Source organism: Nematolebias whitei, chromosome 15 (assembly GCF_014905685.2).
Source record: "Nematolebias whitei isolate Nwh7 chromosome 15, NemWhi1, whole genome shotgun sequence".
In the NCBI taxonomy this organism is placed as follows: Eukaryota; Metazoa; Chordata; class Actinopteri; order Cyprinodontiformes; family Rivulidae; genus Nematolebias; species Nematolebias whitei.
The window spans coordinates 40,594,992-40,615,161 of NC_056512.1; the positions used below are offsets into that span (position 1 = coordinate 40,594,992).

Here is a 20,170-nt window from a genome sequence, read left to right on the forward strand (position 1 = left end):
GATAAGATAAGATAAGATAAGATAAGATAAGATAAGATAAGATAAGAACTTTATTGATCCCGCAGGAAACTGTTGGATCAGAATGACCCTCAGGGAACTTGTGGCTCATTTTGCTGAACAGTTCCTGATGTGTTGGACCAAAAAATAATTAACTTAAAAGTAATGTAATTTTTCTGTGAGATCCAGATTTAAAAGAAACTCATACGTAACTTGTAGCGTTCCATGAAGGAACGTCTGCTGACCTTCCTGCTGGAGTTTTAAACGCAGATTGTGTTGTGAAATGATGAAGTTGGAGCCATTTCGGTCAAACCTTGATCTTTTTTTTTTTTTGTAAGAACCTTGGTTGTCCTTATTAAGGGGGACCGTTTTTAAAGTTGAATATTTTTACTTTTAAAACGTATATTTTTAACTCCTAGTTGTGCAAAAACAAGGTTTATTTTTATGTTTAGGACGTTCTGATCCCAAAAATGCACACCAAGCAAAATCTTGAGGATAAAACTGTCTGGTCAAGGGGGCCCAGTGGAGTTGCCACCAGCATTTTTTTAGGGGAGGCCACCCCCAAATCCCCTCTTGGTGGATTTTAGTTTTTTTATTTTATTATTATTATTAGCTACAGGTTGCAATCATACAAGGAAATGTAAATCATCTGCATACATATATACAATAATAATTGTTAATTAAATAATTAAACAATTGTTTCATTCTAGTTTTTAAATTTTTGCATGTCTGAAACTTTAGCCTTTCACTCCAGATGTAGGCACAACTGAAGGTTTTCATGCCTGATGTGAAAATATCCTGTTTGTCTCTGCAGGCGGTGTGCTGTGCTGATGAGTTCCACTGCTGCCCTGTCAGCTACAGGTGTGATGAGAGCAGGACCTCGTGTGTTAAAGAGGACGTGGTGATCCCGTGGTACACTAAGATCCCAGCCACCACCAGCGTTCCAGCTGATCCCAGCTCAGTGCAGTGTGACGCTCTGAATAAGTGTCCTGAACACACTTCATGCTGCAAACTGTTCACGGGCGAGTGGGGCTGCTGCCCGCTGCCAAATGTGAGTCTGTTTGTGTCTGTAAGATTGGTGATACAACCCCAAATCCAAAAACAGTTAGGATGTTGTGAATGAAAACAGAATAAAATGATTTCCAAGTATCATAAAGCCATATGTTCTTCAATATGGGTGAAGCAGTACCATTATGTGTTAGCTTCATGTGTTGTTTGTCCTCTGCGTGCAGGCTGTGTGCTGTGCAGATATGGAGCACTGCTGCCCTCAGGGTTACACCTGCGACCTCGTGTCCAAGTCCTGTCAGAAGGTCATCATGCTGCAGCTGGAGACCATCCCCCTGACTCCGATCTACTTGCCCGAATACCACCTCCAGCTCGCTCCGTTAAAGCACAGAGTCATCCAGTGTGACGAGCAGTACAACTGCAAAGACAAGGAGACCTGCTGCAGGACGTCCGCCACTTCCTGGGGCTGCTGTCCGTCTCCTAATGTACGACACTCTGCACACTGATGATTTGATTTCTGTCCATTCTGCTGCATTTTAAATGTAAGACAGGGCTGACAAAATATACTCAAGTAAAGTGAAGCCGAGTATAAACTTATTTTTAGCTATTGCAGACTGAATGCCTCTAAATTGTATCTAAAACAGAAAAAGTTCAAGTTATTTTGAAGAATTCATGCATAAATTGTAGCTCAGACCTCGAAGTCATGCCTTTTATAACAAACACACGCAAACCCTCAAGACCAGTGTTTTAATCTAGTGATGGAAATTTGCAAAACTATTTGGGAGTTCTTTCTCTGAATGTGAGAACCATCTTGTTTTTAAGAAACGTTGTTGGTCTGCTGTTGTATGGAGATACTGGATCAAGACCATTACAAAATAAGGACAAAATGAAAATCATACTAGATTCTAGTAAATATTTTCATGTGTTTCCTGCTTACAGTAGTAAATATACATGATTAACAAATAAGTGAGTCTTGAATCAACAAGAAGGTAAATACACTGAATTAAATTTTAAAAATCCTCTTGTTGCAGGTACTGTAATCAAAATTGCCTTAACTAGAACAAGTTTTTAAGCTTCAGGCTTTTAAATTAGTACTAGAACATCCTAATAAAATACTAAAAATGGTCAAATTGCACAGATTAAACCAAAGCTCTCTTTGTCCTGGCTGCAGGCGGTTTGCTGCAGCGACATGAAGCACTGCTGTCCCTCCGAGTACAGGTGCACCGATGAAGGCACCTGCGTCCAGAACACTGGGCCCAGTTGGCACAACTGGAGCTTCTTCCTCAACAACAAGAAGAAGAGAGCTCTAAATCTGTGAAAACACTTTGCATTGTGGGTTTTGTCTGCAAGTAATGCACTAATACAAACACAAGGAGGTGTTTTTAAATCTGTTCTTTTAGAAAACTGTGGTACTGAAGGAAACTTCATCTGATTTAGTTGAAAAAGAGTAAATTATGAGAAAAATTGGATATGTTTTTATTCTTTCATACCCAGAGTTATTTATTGAAACTTTGTTCATTTTTCACATTGTTCCACTTTATTAATTTAACTTATTTATAAAACCACTAAACTTATTTTCAGTTGGTGAATCTGTTCGGGCCATATTGTTTAATGGATAACTATTTGTTGATCATTTTCATTTAATGTCAGCTGTTCCTCTTATTATTGAGGCCTTACAGTTTGGGACAATAAAGAACTGTCAACTTGGAGCAGCTTAATTTTTATGACTTGCACGATCTTCCTGTTTTCCATTAAACCAATAAACAACAAATGACAACATAAAAAGTAGTGTGTTTCTTTTTATATGTAGTACAAATTAGTCAGGTTTTATCTGTCATTTGCAGATCAACACAAGGTCGGCAATACAATGAAATGCTCAGGAGGAGAAGAACCGTCTTGACACCCCCCCACCCCCCACCCCCCAAAAAATAAAAATAATCAAGAAATACCAATTAAAGCATGCAACAAAAATACAAAAGCAAGACACTAAAAGTGAAAAAGAAATGCATCTACCGCTGCATGGTCCTATTAGCAGCATGGTACTGTTAACAGTGTGGTTCTGTAAGTGGTGTAATATAAGTTGTCTTCAATAGAAGCAGTTAAGCATAAACACCAACTAAAATGAAATTTGTTTGTTCAAACCAGCCTACTTTATAAGTAATAATATATCAAAATTATTCATGTCTGTGTGAATGTGATGGATCTTAATCCCAACCTGGGAAATGTATTTGTCACAGTAACAAACAAAAAATAAAATGGATTGAAAAGAATGAAATAAAACAATTAAAAAAAAATACAAAAAAGACAATAAAAATATATAAATTGCACCACACTGTGCAAATGATTAAAACTGCAAAAAACGTTTGTCAAAATTTGCAGTTTCTTTTAAATAAACTATTTTAACTGTGCCAAACACAGATTTTGTTGTTGAGTGTGATGGCTTCTGGAATTTATTTATTGATTTAATGTCACGTAAAGTTAATTAATATTTAGGAAGATGTTTTTCGTCGAAAGCAGTAAAAATAAATATCCCCCCCAATTACCTTTCAAACAGGAATGAAGCTTTTATTTCGAAGGCAAAGAAGCGCTACTTCCGGTATTGACGCTTCACTTCCGCTCTGGGTTACGTCTGTTTATCTTTACGTTGCTTCCTTCTGACGCAGCTTTTCCAATATGGCGTTGCACCTGTTTTCTCGGACGTTTTCTGCGCACTTTTAGACAATAAACCGTCTGAAATTTGGTGTTGGAAAACTGGAGACGGCTATTTAAGAGTCGGAGTAACCTGCTTCGTCCAGAATGTCCACAGAGGAGCTGTCAGCGTCGGACAGCGAGGCTGTGTTCGCCGGCGCCGGGGAGCGATGGGCACCGGTGGGCGCCGTAGCCAGCCCGGAGGATGAGAGCGGCGCTCAGCCGAGGCAGCGAGGCTCGGCGTCGGCCACCGATGAGGAGATGGCCGTCCGGCTGAAGAAGCTCGAAGATGAGCAGGACTTGTTGAACTCTTCTCTTCTCGCCCTCACCTCTCACTTCGCCCAGGTTCAGTTCCGACTGAAGCAGATCGTGCACGCTCAGAGCGAGGAGAAGGAGAGGATGCTGGCCGAGCTGGAGGAGTTCGCCTTCAAGGGCTGCCCGCACGTCCTGGGCTGCAGAGCTCAGGATGCTAAACAGCTGGAGAACTCGGTGAGCTTCAAATGAGACGTCAGCCTTCGTTTACTCCGATAAAACACTTTTATTGTCTTTTACACGAACAGATTTGACACAGATGTAGTCACAGTCATTTCCATCCTAAATCCACAACTGTACAATGCGTCATTTAACTTATGAAGTGTTTCTAAAGAACACAAAACATGGCAAAATAAATATGCACATGTAGGTTTTTAGATTCGAATTCCTTTGGGAAAATATGAACAACTTAAACAATTAGTTATTTTGATTTAGTAAACATTTAAGATCTGAAAAGACTTCCAAAAATAAACATCAGTCGTATTGTTTTGTTAAAATCCTTGGTAATCAGAACAATATACAACACTCACTCTCTGAATTTTTTCTTATTTTTTTATTTTTCAAGTGGAACATATCAACAATTAATCTGTCTACTTTAGCTTAATTTTTTTTCTAAGAACAACGTCTGAATTTAGGGATTCACCAATACCACGTTTTTTCCACCGAGTACTTGAGTACTTGCCGATATGAGTATTATTATTTCAATTCAATTCAGTTTATTTATATAGCGCCAAGTCACAACAGAAGTCATCTCAGGGCACTGAACGGAAACATTCATATATTCATATATTCACATATTAAATGCCATTACATCGCTTACAATTAGTAGAATCTCTAATTACAAGTTTAATCAGTTCCAACAGGTGGGTAATATGTTGAAAAATTGTAGTTTGAACACATTTCTCTGTTGAAAGTATGAGGGGAAAAACAAACGTCCATCAAATAATATAAAAAAGTATCGGTTCTGGAGCATCTCTTATGGATTCACAATCCAATATCAGTTCTAAATGTTGAAAACATGTCTGTATTTTAATCCGATATGTTCAATGCATCTGACGGGTGGTAGCTTTTTACAAAACACTGTCTTTGTGATGGGTGTTTTTATTAAACAAACATTTAAATCATATTTACAGTCCAAAGTCTGTCAAATTACAAATTTTATGATCATAAATAAGGTAAAGAAACCTTTTGGTGTGTGATTCATGCCTTACTACACGAAACACACGCAGAGAGTAACCGAGATGATTCACTGGCTTTGAGCTGTGTGAATAATTTGGTTCGTGTGTTTGTTGAATCACTCTTCATGCTGCTGCACCCACCTCTGCTTTGTTCCCCGAGTTTTCTTATCTCTGCTGGAAAATGCTGCTTTGTCTGAGCAGCTCACGCCGAATGAAAACACCTGTCCGTGTTAAAGGCTTCTGTTTGCGTGCAGTGATGTTGAAGCAACGTTTCATTCCTGCTGCTGAAGTGAATTTTCAGCATGTCACCACATTAGGGTTCATTGCTCTTGTTTTGTTTTTTTTCTTTGTCCCATGCTTCATTTGCAGGGAGATCTGGTGAGTAATTGGTCTGTTTGATGGTTCATGTAAACACATAAACTGTATATGATAACCAGCTGCACGGACTTAAAACAAGTTCAGCCTGGGCAGTGTTTCAGTGTATTTACCTTTGTATATTTGTGTTTCCTGTCAGAGCGAGAGGGAGAAGAGGGAGCGTCTGGAAGCTCAGAGGGAGAAACAAAAAGATCTCATTTTCCAGCTGAAGACGCAGCTGGATGATCTGGAACACTTCGCCTACCAGGAGGGCAGCTACGACTCGCTGCCGCAGTCCATCGTCATGGAAAGACAGAAGGTTTGTGAAGTAAAAACACCGTACTTCAGTCCCATCACATAAAAACTACGTGTCATTTTGCAAACAGTTAAAGTGACATATTTGTGTAGTTTTTTTTTGTTTGCTTTTCCCAGAAAAGGCACTTCCCTGTTTACATAACTGAAGGTTGAACTTAAGTAAGGCCAGTTTAAACAGCTCCTTAAATCGCTGATTTGTGAGGCATTGCTCAGTTGTTTGATTGTAATCTGCAACATGTGCATTGCACAAAAAATACACAATATAATCTGTATAAAATAAATCAAAATGTCACCTGAAAAAATATCTTTATTGTGATAAAACCTTTATTTTGATTGATGGAAGGAGAAAAGTGCCCCAAAAATGACCACCTGCATATTTCCTGTCCCCTCTCCTGCTGTTTGATCAAACACATCAGATCATCATTTTTTCAGTCATATTGACGTGTCATTGAGCTGCACCCAAGAAGAGAGGATTCCCCTTTTTTCATTGCTTTTATTTATGTGCACAACTCGATAAAGCACCAAGTCAAACAATACAGATAAAAATACAGTGGGAGCTGTATGTAAAGCTTTCCCCAGATAAAACCGCATAAGCTATATACGTGCATAAACCATGAATTATTTCATTTTCCAGGTTATTATCGACGAGTTGATCAAAAAGTTGGACGTAAATCTGAACGAGGATATCGGGAACTTGTCCCCGGAGGAGCTGAGGCAGAGAGTGGACGCGGCCATCGCTCAGATAGTGAACCCAGCCAGAGTCAAAGAACAGCTGGTGGAGCAGCTCAAAACCCAGATCAGGGACCTGGAGATGTTTATCAACTTCATCCAGGGTACGCAGGCCTCTGAAGTGTCATCGAATGCTTCATTCTTTGCTACAATCTCTGTGTTTTATGCATAATTGCATATTTAAATCAGAGTTTTGTCTTTTTCCCCCCAAAAAAAGATGAGGTGGGAAACCCATTATTGTCAGATGCTGGACCGAGCCAGCAGCCGAAAGCAGCGGGGACCAATGCCAGAACTCCAGGAGTGAAAAAGAAAGGCAAGTATTTTTATTAAGAAAAGCGTAATAAAACTGTTAAAAAAAATTTGAATCTTATCAAAAGGTTTATATTCCTTGCATTTATTAAACCGCTCTATCCACCGCCACTCTTCTGTACCCTGCAGTGGATCCAGAGCAGGCCCAGAGGATGCGTGAAACTGGCCTTCAGCTGATCCAGAAGGCGCTCGCTGTTTTGCAGATCTTTGCTGCGAGTCAGTTTGGTTGCTCTGCCGGCCACATCCCGCAGAACATGTGGCCTCAGGACTCTGCTGGGCAGGACTACGGCCCTCTGCTGCAGCGTCTGGAGGCAGCTGTGGAGACTGTGCGAGTGCTGGGCTCCTGCAGACACCCTTCAGTCGAACATGTGGTCAGCTACACCAGCATGACTACGCTCAGTGCCAGGGACGAGCTGACCACAGCTGTAAGGAAGGAGCTGGCAATTGCTCTGAAGGAGTTGTTGTCTCATGGTCTCTTCTCACCTTCCCAGACCATGAGTCTGGTGCTGGCCCCCATCTCCTGCCTTATTCCTTACAGACCTGCCCCACAAGTTATGCATCCATGGGAACTTTTTGTTAAGTACTACCACTCCAAAAACGGGAAGGCCTTTGTGGAGTCACCGGCTCGTCAGCTCTCTCAGTCCTTCAGCCTGAACGTAGGTGGCGGTCCAGGGAAAGTCACCCCGAAGCAGTCCCTGCTTTGGGCCATTCACACGGTTCTGAAGGAGCACGGGCGCTACAAGAGAGGACCGGACACGGAGTTCAAAGCTCTGGTGTGCATGGCTCTGAACGAGCAGCGGCTTGTATCGTGGCTCAACCTGCTGTGTAAATCTGGGACTCTGATACACCCGCACTACCAGTCGTGGAGCTACATGGCCCAGACTGGCTTCGAAGGAGCTCTGCGCATCCTGGGTCGTATCAGCCACCTCAGGTTCAACCTCCCGGTGGACCTGGCTGTACGGCAGCTCAAAAACATCAAGGATGCTTTCTGACTAGGCAAAATAATGTTACAGCTTTTTATCAGCTAAACCACGCTGCTCTTAGCTTGTTTTCAGGACCAAAAACACGACGGTGTGTTTCAAAAACGTTACGTTTTAAATCATCAACCATCGAAAGTGAAGTGAAGTGAACGTATGTGATGCCAGCAGTACATGCATGGATGTTGTGTTAGTCTGCATATCCCATTTAAGATGCCAAAACGTCTACAAGGCAGCACTGCTTGCACTGTAAACATGCCTTAGAGTTAAGACTGAGATGACCTCACCTTTAGAAAGCCTTCTTGACCTTTGTGACCTGTGCTCAGCTTACAGTATCACCCTCTGCTGTATCTAACAGTGCCCTGACTATGCAGCAAGACTGCAGAGTTCTTAATATTGACCAGTTCGAGAAGAACAGGAGCAGAAATTTGTCCACTACTGCGACTTCAACCCAGTACCCAGGAGGTTTCACTGGTTGTTTGTAGAAGGAAAAAACATGAGGCGCCGTTACATCAGCAGGTAAATCACGTGTAGCAAAAAGGTTGACCGCAGCGCTGAAATCAAAGCACTGCAGTCGGCTTGAAAAGTGTCTTACAGTTTTCATCAGAGCGCACTTGAGGGGACAGTTTTCCACTGAGGGATCAGCTTTCGTCTTAAACGAAGCTGCAGTCTGTCGGATACGAGAGCGTTTCGACCCCGATTGAGCTGCTACCCAAGACATGAAGATGTCTTTGCATCTAACGGGTTTATTTTTTATTCCAGACGGTCTTTTATCTTGCAGAATCAACCGAGCTGAACGAATCGTATCCCTAAAAGCTGAATGTATAATGACAGATGTTTGCTGTTTGTTTTGGTAAAATATAAAATGAAACGGTGTTTCTGTGACCACATGTATGTATCAAACTTACAGCTGTATTTCCTGAGGTAAAAACCTAATTTTTATTGTAGTGCACTTGTTCAAAAAAATTGTTCTGTTTTGCTAAATGTAGATGTTATCACGTTTTCGTTTTGTTTCTTTAATTTATTTACAGGATAAACCACTTATTGTAGTTTCTGTATAGTAACTAGATGTTCAGTCTGAAGGGATCAGTTAAATTATATTTTTTATTTTTATTTCTGTATATCTAATCACAGAAAATATATGTTGAGATATGAATGGTTAGTTTTTATCATATTTAATGTAAATCTGTGTTGTAAAAATAAATCATGGATGGTAAATAAAAGCTGTGATTTTTTATTTATTTATTTGTTGTCATCGTTTGTTTGTTTAAACTTTTAAGTTACAAAAACAATTTTAAGTCCAACTCCCCAATGTGGTCATTACTTGTTGAAATTCAAATAAAAAAGACAATTTATTTATTTATTTTTTAAACAATTCTCAAGACTTTTTTAATTTAGATTTTAAAACAAATGCCTTTTTTTTTAATCACACCGATCCTATGATAAAAATGTCATTTCAACAGTGAATGCTGATTTAGTTGTTTTTGTTATAATTTTGTTTCTCCTGTAGTTTTTTTTTTAATTAATTTTTTTATCTAATTCAGCAATTTTAACCATCAAAACATTAAGTTTATTCAGGAGGTTGGTGATAAGACTTTCTGTGTTTGTAACGTTTGTAATTTTTAAACAGTTTTAACAACTTTGGTTTCACATAAAAAAATTAAAAAAATTGTCCTGGCTCATTTTAGCTTTTGCATTTTTATTAGGCTAATTTTAGCCTTTACCTACTGCTTTTAGCAACTGTTAAACTGATCTTAGAGTTTACTGTTTTTCTAATTTCAGGTTTATCTATTGTTTTGCTAATTTTAGCTATTGTTTTACTGGTTTTACTTTTTAGCTACAAGTATGCTAAACTTTTAGCTACTTCCCCTCCTAAATGTAACATGATTTATAGTTGTAGTAAAGTTAGCTTTTAGCTTCTGTTTCATATTTTGACTTTTAGCCACGGTTCAGCAAATGTCCGTTTTTAACCGCACAGGAAGTACTTCTCGTAGTTTGGAGTAATATTTAGAAAAACTTATTAAATCGTAAAAATCATGGTAAAAATCATAAAAAAAAACCTGGTAAAAAGCCCTTCAACTTCCGGAAGTGACGTATGGCGGCCGGGGGTCAAAGTTCACAAAAACCTTCCGGGCTTCCTTTCCTGTCAGCGGTGGCTGTAGAACAGCATCAGTGAGTGAAGTTTTCTTCCTAGCAATCCGCATCCATCGCCTCATATATGACTTATTTTTTCATCTTTGTGAAAACATATGCACAACAATCATTCCTTTAGTCAATACGCCTCTGATATTTTGTGTATTTATGGCTGATGATGGAGAAATAGAGCGGTTTTGTGGGATTACTTCGCTCCACTGTGCCGTTTTCAACATGGCTGCTCCCTTGACGCTAACGTTCAGTTTAGCATGTAGCAGTCGGTTTCAGCAGATTGCTTTACAAGATTTGGCTCTACATTAAACCGTTTTGTTTGTTATACAACTTGGCTCGTGTTTAAAACGTTTAGGTTGTTTATTAGATCGATAATAATGGGCTTTGCTGCTGTTTCATAGCTGATCTTTAGCTTTATGCTAGCAAGTCGGAGTAAGAACTCGGCAGCAGGACTTCAAATAAAACATGTTTCTATATTTTAGTGTTGACCTGTGCAAGGACACTTAAAAATAACTGACTTGTGTTCGTTCCGACAGAAATGGGCAAGTTTATGAAGCCTGGGAAGGTGGTGATGGTCCTAGCTGGACGCTACGCCGGACGCAAAGCTGTCATCGTGAAGGTAAAACAAGGTTTAATTTAACTATCTGTGATGGAAATGTGAAGCTGCCCTGATTTTTACTGTAATTGGTACCAAATTTCCATTGGACTTGTCTGATGGGAACGAATTGGGCTCCATCATTGCTAATGTGCTGTTGTAAATAACTAGTTTGAGCTGATGGAATCACTTAACCGTCAATTATATGAAGTCTGAAATTTCTGAAATCTCTTTGTCATTGCAAGATTCAGGTTAATAAATGTGTTCGCATTGTCTAAAAAATAAAAATCCACTTCCCCATGGGGAAAAAACTTTGATCATCTGTTTTGTGGCACTTTTAAAGCAAAGACTGAGCTGCAGCCATCAAGAACAACTTGTGATGGCGTCTCTAAAATGACCAAAAAAATTGGTAATGGTTCTCAAAATCCTTCTGTAAATTGTTTTTATACTTCCAACAATTTTCAATCAGGTCATCTGTCCAGATGACCTGATTGAAAATTGTTGAATTGTATACCTGGATTATTGAGCATGGACTTTTTTGTTTTTATACTTGCCTATATTTTTTTGTTCTCAATTTAGTTTATTTAAATCTTTGAGCATTTGAGATGTACTTTGACACATGCATGTTAAAGCTGGATGCATACTCGAGAAGTGAAGTCTGCTCTCGCTGATGTCTTTGAGACGTTCTGTTTGGCCTGGACTGGATTGACCATACTCCATGAGAAACTGCAGCGCAGAATTCCTGGAAAGGTCTTCACTCTTACTTCGCTTTACAGAATTTTTTTTTTTGCTTCCTGTACCACGACCATACATTATTATGCGGTCTGAGACGAAAAATGCCATTTGTCATTCGCAAACATGTCCTGAAAAGACAATTTCAGACATATCGTAAGAACAAGGGAACATGTCCCTACGCTGCTTTGCTGAAGCGCACTCTCTCCTGGCGAGCACAGCCATGAAAAGCCGCCTGTGTGCACGTCCAATCACACAATAGTTGATGCACACTGCAAGAGAAGTTTAATCTTTGTGCACAGAATGGGTTGTCGCTCATGCAAGAACAAAGTGATGTCATATTTGTCACAGAACAACTTCAATGAAAGCAGATTTCTAAACTTTGTGGAGTGTGAGTCCAACTTCTTAACACAAACATCTGAGGCAACAGCCCCGAACATCCGGGTCTAAAATCATGTAAACAAACAGTAGTTATTAAAAATTGGTTCAAATCAGTTTCTTTATCATTTCAAAAATGTATTCTAATAGAAGAAAGGAAAAAAGTTGAGGCGGAGACAACGTACACAACAAAAACTGTTTTACACACAACTTGGGCTGCTTGGTTTACTGGTTCCTTGGTAAGCTCTCAGAATTTAGCTCGATGCTGCCAATCTGTTGTCAGCTGCTGCCCAGTGAGACCAGTTTAAGATGGACTGTCTTGTTCTCCTGCTTTGACACGGTGATATCAGGAGAAGATAAAGAACCGCTTCCTGTGGCTGAAATGAGGTCCAAGCAGTAAATAATTTCCATCGCCTGATGCCACCATCTGTTGGTTTCTTTGCAGAACATCGATGACGGCACAGCTGACCGTCCTTACAGCCACGCTCTGGTCGCGGGCATTGACCGCTACCCCCGTAAAGTGACCACCACCATGGGCAAGAAGAAGATCGCCAAGAGGTCCAAGATCAAGGCCTTCGTCAAGGTTTTCAACTACAACCACCTCATGCCCACCAGGTCAGACACTTGTCCACACCTCATCAACTTCTATCCTGAGGTTTTTCTCTTTTACATTTCATAAACTTTCTGGTCTCTGAAAAATCAGGCACAATATAATTAAATTAACGTTTAAACGTATTCAAAATGATCTAATAGATCGACAGCTTAAAGGTAAGTTTGTAAATCGAAGCTTGAACCGGTGTTTGGAGTTAAAACTACACTTTGTAGATGTTTCAAACTAACTTGTTTTTTTAATTACAGCAGATGAAATCTAAACCCCTGCTCAGTAATTATATTTGACATAAATTCTGCCTCATTCAGTTTAAGTGACAGTATTTTGTTTTCTTGCTGTTAATTAGTTTTTTTGGCTGTACAGTTTTGAGAGAACATCGTGGTTGTTTGCATTAAGAGTAAAATCTGCTTCAGTTTGTGTAAAATTCCTAAATGGAGGCTTGTTTTGGTTTGAGGTTTATTTTTTCTGCATGAAAAGAAACATTTTATTTCTACTATCTGATATTTGAACTGTCTGTACAACCCGCTGTCTCAGACGAGTCAACAACATTCTGCAGGACCGGTACCTATTCCATCTGGTACTCTGAGGCAGAAGGTACCGGTCTATAGGTGCCAGGAACACCAGAATGGCTCAAAGTCTGTGAGGTTGTTAAACGAACAGCATCTCTGAGACCCCGCCCACTATCCTGACATCTCAAATCTCTCTTTTTTATTTTTTTCATTTACCCTTTATTTATCCAGGTAGTCTCATTGAGCCACGAGAACTCATTTTCAAGAGAGACCTGTTTTAGGGAGCAGATGGTGGGGGTTAAGGGCCTTTGCTCAGGGGCCCAGAGTGGGGCGAATGAGGGTGGAGGGAGGTGTGGGTGTTTCACCTTTTCCGCCCACATTTTGATGTTGACGGTACCGGGAGGTGAACCTGCGACTTTCCCATCACAGGCCCATCTTCTAACCGCTGCGCCACCACTCCCCCATTATGACAACAACCGTGAAATGGATATTGCATTGCTACAGAAAACAACAACTACCCCTTCAACATGTGGCTGTTTAGTTTTTCCCTTTTTATCCCGTCCTTAGATGCTGTTTTATTATCTGTGTTCACATTGATCATCAGAACCCTGCAAAGTTCTTTAGCGCCACTATGCGCTCATTTATTAATGTGTAGGTGTATGATTCTCTATCAAAGTTTCGTTGCTATCCATAACTGTTATTATGACAATGACCATAAAGTAAAGAAGCAGTTTACTTTTGACTTTTAAACTTTTTAGATAAATTTTTTTAAATATTTCTAACCCTTCAGACATTTTTTGCTGTTGACTTAATAGTTTCACTGAAGGATTTCTTTTGCCTAAATAAAATTAACCGTGTTTTCCGCTCTGTTCGTTGAGTTTTTTTTTTTTATTCTATCATCAGGATGCAAAAGAAACAGGAGTCTAAACATGTTCAAACTTGTAATCTGTCCGGCACATCGATAAAATTTTAAAATGTTTTAAATTATTTTATATGTTTAAGCAAGAAGTTTATGTCTCGTGCAGGAGCTGCTCAGATGTTGCTTATTTTCAGGTTGAAAAACTTTTCTGCTTGTCCCTCCTCAGATACTCTGTGGATATTCCTCTGGACAAAACTGTCGTGAACAAGGACGTCTTCAGGGATCCTGCTCTCAAACGCAAAGCCAGGCGGGAGGCAAAGGTCAAGTTTGAGGAGAGGTCAGTTTCCACACTTTTCTCCTGTTGGTTTTTATTTAGGTGGAGTTCTGAAAACTGCTGCCGTGTGTGAAGATTTAACTGAACTCTTATTTTCTGTTTTCAGGTACAAGACGGGCAAAAACAAGTGGTTCTTCCAGAAGCTCAGATTCTAACTTCACTCTTGTTTCACAAAATAAATGTTTAAAAAACATTTGAATCTTGATTCTTTTTTTTTTTAATACATTTTCATCTTTAGGTGTCATCTAAACTTTGCTTTAGAAAAATGGCCAAACTCGTCAGATCTCCTCGGAGGTCAGCTGTAAAATACTTTTTGAGTGAAGTATCTTCAGTTCTGCTTAAAAAACTTTTTCATGTGAGTTGCTGGAAAACTAAAGTTGTGATGAATTAAAGCTTTTGCATCACCTGTACATCCACGTCGTCTTTAAACCCACAATTTCACAGCTGTACATTTTACTTTTAAATGCACAAAGTTGAACTTAAAAATGTTCATTGCACAGATCAGAGTACTGCAGTTCAGATTAATGTAACTCCACCGTGGGATTTTTCTACCTGGATTATTGAGCGCGCATCAGGACATCCTTTTATAGTTTTTGTTTTGTAATGACTTCATCTGTTTTATATACATGTATTTATCCTTGCAACTTTGACTTTTTAAATTAAACCATTTTACTTCCAGATGAAAAGTTTGAATCCACAAATAAATTAGCTTTTTGTAGCACTACAAATCTAAAACCTACGTTACCGTTTAGGATCTGATTTATGTTAATTTATTGCTAAATGCACAGCAGCTGATTTTACATAACTAAAATTTGAATATTTCAGATACTCCCCCCCCCCCCCCCCCCAAAAAAAAAGGGAAGATACAGTAAAAAAAAATTACCTGTAAACCAAACAATGCTGTTATTACATGCATTTTTGTTTAGTTTATACTGTAATAACTGAAAAGAGCAGTGACTTATAATCAGACAAAATTAAATGAATCTAGAATAAATATAAACAAATCAGTCGTAAAAAATGTGATCCGTTATATAAACGGACTCATTTCCGTGTTTTACTCTTAACGCTCCGACATCCCAGATGTCCGAGGGCGCCTGAACACAGCACCGTGTCCGTCTGTTTGGCGCATGCGCCTTTCTGCTGATGAGAAAAAGAAACTGAAAGAATAAACGAAACTTTTAGCTCGTCTTGAGGTGAGTTCACACCGAGCCGACTCTTTTACTAAAATAATCTATAATGTTAATCTAATAAGCTATTAATCAAATGTATTTTAAACTTGTTAAAGTCAAATAAAATGTAAACTTTACGTGTTATGAGTGTTTAAATCGTATTTAAACAAATCTCACTAAATTTCAGCTGAGTTGTTTTTTCTTGTCACGCAGGCTTTATTTATTTATATTTCATAATTATTGAATGTTTTGTTGAGACATGACGCCAACTTTGGTAATACTTCGTGATTTATTTCAGGTTACTTTCACAATGTCATCAGAAGAGGTGAGACGTCATCAAGTTTAGTTGTTTACCGATTGTGGCACTTGATAGTTTTTAACCCAACTTTCACTAAAACAGCTTATTTATTTACCATATCAATAAACACAAGCCTGATTTTTCTCCACCATCTTACAGGATTTATCCTTGGTGGTGGACCCAGAACCTTCAGAAGACACTTTGGAAGGAGTCAAAGTTTTAATTAAAAACTACAAGGTGAAGACACACATCTGTAATGTTTACATCTGGTTATATTTAATGTAACTGACAGGATCTGCAACACGTGGAGGGGAATCTCAAATATTATCTTGCATAAAATACAAATAATACTGCTCCTCCAGGTGTCTTCCTCTGCTGATAACACTTTAAATAAAAATAAAACGATAGAATCAGGTCTGGAAGCAAAAGATTTAAAGACTTTAATTATAAGAAAAGTTTGCAAGTTTCACAGAGACATATTTTACTTTCAGTGCAGCACAAAAAGCATATAAAAAGAAATTAAATCACTTTAGGAAAGAAAAAAAAATAGTTACATTTGACGGCGTCTAAAAAATAAAGTTGTTCCAGGGGCAACAAAAGGCTGAAACGACAAGTGGTTTGAATAATAAACAGCTGGAGGAGCATTTTGTAACTAATAAAGTTAACTGAAGCAGAAGGGTGAAACTGAATCTGTGAGAAGTAAAGATGGGCAGGGGTTCACCAGTCTGAAAATGGGCAAATACTGCATTAAAACCAGTTCTGGTTCTGTTCTGGGCTGGCTCGTTACGACCGTAATGGTCGTAAACGATATTATCTGGGTTTTGGCTGCTGGAGTTTTTGGTCGACTCCACTCAACTCAGAATAAATGTGGTTCGCAGAAAAAGTACGATGAGCTCATTAAGGAGCAGAAGGAGCTGCGCGATCGCAAAGAGGAGGTGCAGGATCTGGCCCGGCAGTTCGAGGAGCGCACGGAGAACCTGAAACAGGAGCTGGAAATGGACAAGCGCTCCTACAAAGCTCAGATGAAAAAGGAGGAGGTCTGAAAATATTTTACTTCTGATGTTTCAGCTTCAGCGAGCAGACTTCTCTATTTATTTATTTTTTTAACATTTGAAATATATATATTTTTTAAACGACACAACCCTTCTTAAACACATTTTTTGTCAAGCCTGTATGACTTTGTCAGTTTTACAGATATTGAGCTAAAATTCAGGGTGGTAGTAGCTGAGACGATTCAAGATGGCCGCCACAGCTAACTCAAACATGTCTTTAACTCGGTCTTGGAGAGTTTGAGCTGACGTTTGGTGACTTTGTGAATCTCCAGGGGAAGCTGGGTTCTCTGAAGCAGGATGGAGGAGACCTGATGGAGCAGATCCAGAAGGTCCAGGCCGATATCCAGGAGGAGCAGATCCGGAACGCCCGCCTGAAGGAGCGCGCAGACGTAGGTGAACCCGACCGTCCAGACCGCCCGCAGCCCTCACCTGCTGTGAACGCATTCCCGTTGGTTTCAGGTGTTCTGCGCAATGCCGGAGAAGAAGTTCGTCTTCAGGGGACAGACGGGAGACGCCGACGACTGGCAGAAGTTTGACATGAAGTCTCAGATCGTGTACCCGATGGACGGAGGGACGGCGCTGATCACGTTCGAGGAGGAGGACGGTGAGTTCCTCTTCCGGTAGTTATACTCCAGAGCAACACAACGGTTGAAAAACACAAAAATTCAAACATGGAGCGAAGAAAAACAAGTTTTAAACCACAAATAACGAGCAGGTTTTTAACCGACGCTCATCTTGAATTTACGTAAAGTTCATAATCTGAGCTGCTAACGAGCTAATAATTTAATTAAAAACCGAGAATTCATTGGAGGGATGCATATCGCCCGCTGCTCTTCTTCCAGTGCGTGTTGGGAATGACTCTCAGCTACTACCACAAGAAAATTGAGCTCAAGATCTGAAAAACTCACGAGTTGTAGTCGTGTTTTCTAAAACGTGGCGGCCATCTTGAAGGCAGATTATTTGAAAAGGTTGACGTGCATCCAGGGATTATTTCCTGAGTTTTATTAAAATCTGTACTTCATGAGATTTTTTTGCTACATCGTCTGCTTTTGCCTCCAACGACGAGTGATCAGCAGCCGGATTATAAACAAATTATTAATCTAGTTAGATTAAATCACCTGTCTGTGTCTTCAGTGGCGAGGAATGTTCTGGACAGGAAGAGGCATCGAGTGGACCTGGGCGGGGAGTGCAGGATCACCGTGGAGGCCCGGCCCGTCCACCTCATGCTGCCCGGTCTGGTGGAGGTAAAAAAAACGACCCGATGAGTTCGATCGCAGCTCCAGAGCGGCGCCGCCCGTCAACTTCCTGTTCTGATGTGGACTCTTGCAGATCGACTCAGAGGTGTGTCCCCGCAGGGTTTTGGTCTCCAACCTGCCCAGGATGGACACGGAGACGCTGCTGAACAAACTGGAGATCCACTTCTCCAAGTCCAAGAACCGAGGCGGGGAGGTGGACGCCTGCGACTTCCTGCCCGACTCGGGGACCGTGGTCATCGCGTTCGTGGAGGAACACAGTGAGGAAAACAAACGGGGGGTTTATAAATCAGAACACGGTCCGGTTTTTGTCTGGTTCTGAAATGATTCAAATCCAACCTGAACTGAACAAAAACGACGAGTCGTCGTTTAAAAAACATGCAGTTGACCCGGCCCAGACCCAGCAGCTTGTAGAACCTCTTCCAACACAAAAGTTCTCAGTAGTGGGTTCTGTTTCAGTCGTGGAGTTTTGGCCCACTCTTCTTTCCAGCGTTGCTTCAGTTCCTGGAGGGTTCTGCTCAACTCTCTGAAGGTCCCACCAGAGGTTCTGGACTCTGACTGGACCAGCACCTCTTTTTGACACGTTCTGTTGTAGATCAGCTGCTGCATTTGGGATCTTGATCCTGTTGGACCCAGTTTGGTCCAAGCCTAACATCTGACTCCAGAACAGTTCCTGGTCCACTCTGTGACCGACAGGAGTCCAAACCATCAGCCCTCCACCCCCGTGCTGACAGCTGGAGGAGCTGTTCGCTGCAGTGCATTCTGGGTAAACTTCTTTAGGTCTGGGTTCATTCCAGAAGTCTTGCGGTTCCTTCAGATCAAACTTTCCAAACAGAAGCCGTGCTGCCGTACAGAAGAGGTCATGACCTTTGACCTGCGGAGGCCTGTAGAGTCTGGTGGAGCTCGTTCCTCTGAGCAGTGCACGGTCTGACCTTTGGGGTGAATGTGCTGGGAGGATTGGCAGGAGTCTTAAACGTTTCCATTCTGTAGAACGATGGACTCCAGATGTTTGGAATGACCCTTTCCAGACTGATTAAGGTCATTGCTGATGTCTTTCCATCTTGGTGTTGTGTTACCACACCCGAGTGCTCCAGCGTTTTATTTATATCCACACAGTTTAATCTTTTACACTTTAGATGCCTCTTTTTAGGCTAAAAACTTCTGATGGAAAACTGGCTCTTGGCTAACTCGATGTATTTACATTCACTTGTTTTGATATTTGATGTGAAGCGTCGTTCTTTTAGATGAGCTGGAAAATAAAGGAGTAAAAGCAGCAAACGTGTGACGATCAGCAGCAAAGATGAATCCTGTTTTAACATTTTATAAATTGTGACACGGTGGGATCTATTTAGACACTTCAGGTTGGATTTGAATGGTTTTGGTTAAAATAAGTTTTTTTTTCCCATGGCTGTAAATTTGACTGCGTTTGCTCACTTAGTGTTTTTTAAAGTGTGGAATAAATGTTTTTCCATCAGTTGCCAAACGATTGACAGAAAACGAGTCTCATGAAGTGAAGCTGAGCCAAACGAAGCACAAAGTCAGAGTGACGCCTTTCCTGAACGGAAAGATCTCAAACTTTGAGGTTTGTTTCAGGAACACGGCTTCAGACTCGGCCACGTTTTTAATTTTAAAAAAGTCTTAACTTTGATTTTCTGCTGATCCAGACCCGGGTGTCGACGTGCCCTCGGACGGTTCTGCTGACGGGAATCCCCGACATCATGGAGCAGGAGACTTTACAGGACCTGCTGGAGATCCACTTCCAGAAAAACGGCAACGGCGGAGGAGAGATCGAAGCCTTCCTGTACAACCCGGCGGGTCGGAGCGCCTCGGCTCTGTTCGGCTCTGGCTCCAAGGAATGAGCCGATGTTTAGCTGCTGGGGAGGGGGGAAACTTCCAAAGACTAATTCAAGCCATAAAAACTTCTGAAACCTTTCTCCTGGAGGATTCCAGGAAAACTTTCATGTTCGGGGATAAATGGAAAAGAGGGAATTCTCTCAAAGATTTTAGTAAATGTTTTTATCCAAACGTCTTTATTTCACCAACAGATTAATCAACATAAACATAAAACGATTCTCACTTTTATTAAATTTTGTAAATGACCGGCTGTAAATTGTAATTATGTGAAAAGAACATTACAGACTATGTCGCTGCAACAAAGGCTCCTTTGTTTTTTTACAGCAGTAAACCTACATGTTTTTACTTTATACACGAGTTTTGATCTAAAATTAAATTGAACTGTGAGAAATATAAACTTTAAAGACACATTTTAGCCTTTTTTTGGGGACAAAATCTAAAACTTTTTAACCTGCGGCACAAAGTGATTAAAACTTCAGTTTGATGAAACAAATACAAGCTCTGTTTTTAAAAGCTAA

At 40.3% G+C, this 20,170-nt stretch overlaps 4 protein-coding genes across 4 annotated transcripts in view; all 4 read left to right on the forward strand.

The window, feature by feature from the left end:
- Positions 1 to 2,320, forward strand: part of grna (granulin a) — an 11,782-nt gene extending 9,462 nt beyond the window's left edge. The window contains exons 10-12 of the mRNA XM_037688594.1: positions 812 to 1,048; positions 1,230 to 1,487; positions 2,174 to 2,320. Coding sequence (XP_037544522.1) covers positions 812 to 1,048; positions 1,230 to 1,487; positions 2,174 to 2,320 — 642 coding nt within the window. The remainder of the gene's footprint in view (positions 1 to 811; positions 1,049 to 1,229; positions 1,488 to 2,173) is intronic.
- A 1,347-nt stretch (positions 2,321 to 3,667) lies between these two features.
- rundc1 (RUN domain containing 1) lies at positions 3,668 to 7,993 on the forward strand. The gene is made up of 5 exons (XM_037688695.1): positions 3,668 to 4,179; positions 5,695 to 5,853; positions 6,484 to 6,682; positions 6,796 to 6,891; positions 7,017 to 7,993. Exons 1-5 carry the CDS (start codon positions 3,799 to 3,801, stop codon positions 7,877 to 7,879), a joined length of 1,698 nt encoding a protein of 565 aa, XP_037544623.1. The 5' UTR covers positions 3,668 to 3,798; the 3' UTR covers positions 7,880 to 7,993.
- Positions 7,994 to 9,982: 1,989 nt separating this feature from the next.
- On the forward strand, positions 9,983 to 14,219 carry rpl27 (ribosomal protein L27). Its single transcript, XM_037688696.1, has 5 exons — positions 9,983 to 10,036; positions 10,546 to 10,628; positions 12,160 to 12,329; positions 13,919 to 14,029; positions 14,133 to 14,219. Exons 2-5 carry the CDS (start codon positions 10,548 to 10,550, stop codon positions 14,179 to 14,181), a joined length of 411 nt encoding a protein of 136 aa, XP_037544624.1. The 5' UTR covers positions 9,983 to 10,036; positions 10,546 to 10,547; the 3' UTR covers positions 14,182 to 14,219.
- Positions 14,220 to 15,157: 938 nt separating this feature from the next.
- ifi35 (interferon-induced protein 35) lies at positions 15,158 to 19,657 on the forward strand. The gene is made up of 10 exons (XM_037688595.1): positions 15,158 to 15,219; positions 15,494 to 15,520; positions 15,653 to 15,730; positions 16,372 to 16,530; positions 16,818 to 16,934; positions 17,005 to 17,149; positions 17,680 to 17,789; positions 17,875 to 18,058; positions 19,274 to 19,380; positions 19,463 to 19,657. The coding sequence occupies exons 2-10, from the start codon at positions 15,506 to 15,508 to the stop codon at positions 19,655 to 19,657; spliced, it is 1,110 nt and encodes a 369-aa protein (XP_037544523.1). The 5' UTR covers positions 15,158 to 15,219; positions 15,494 to 15,505.
- The last annotated feature ends 513 nt before the right edge of the window (positions 19,658 to 20,170 follow it).

Coding starts and splice junctions, on each gene's coding strand:
- rpl27 (XM_037688696.1), top strand. CDS start 10,548: ATGGGCAAGTTTATGAAGCCTGGGAAGGTGGTGATGGTCCTAGCTGGA. Junction 12,330..13,918: donor AACCACCTCATGCCCACCAG/GTCAGACACTTG, acceptor GTCCCTCCTCAG/ATACTCTGTGGATATTCCTC. Junction 14,030..14,132: donor AAGGTCAAGTTTGAGGAGAG/GTCAGTTTCCAC, acceptor TTCTGTTTTCAG/GTACAAGACGGGCAAAAACA.
- ifi35 (XM_037688595.1), top strand. Junction 15,731..16,371: donor TTTTAATTAAAAACTACAAG/GTGAAGACACAC, acceptor TGTGGTTCGCAG/AAAAAGTACGATGAGCTCAT. Junction 17,150..17,679: donor CACGTTCGAGGAGGAGGACG/GTGAGTTCCTCT, acceptor CTGTGTCTTCAG/TGGCGAGGAATGTTCTGGAC.
- rundc1 (XM_037688695.1), top strand. CDS start 3,799: ATGTCCACAGAGGAGCTGTCAGCGTCGGACAGCGAGGCTGTGTTCGCC. Junction 4,180..5,694: donor CTAAACAGCTGGAGAACTCG/GTGAGCTTCAAA, acceptor GTTTCCTGTCAG/AGCGAGAGGGAGAAGAGGGA. Junction 5,854..6,483: donor TCGTCATGGAAAGACAGAAG/GTTTGTGAAGTA, acceptor TTCATTTTCCAG/GTTATTATCGACGAGTTGAT.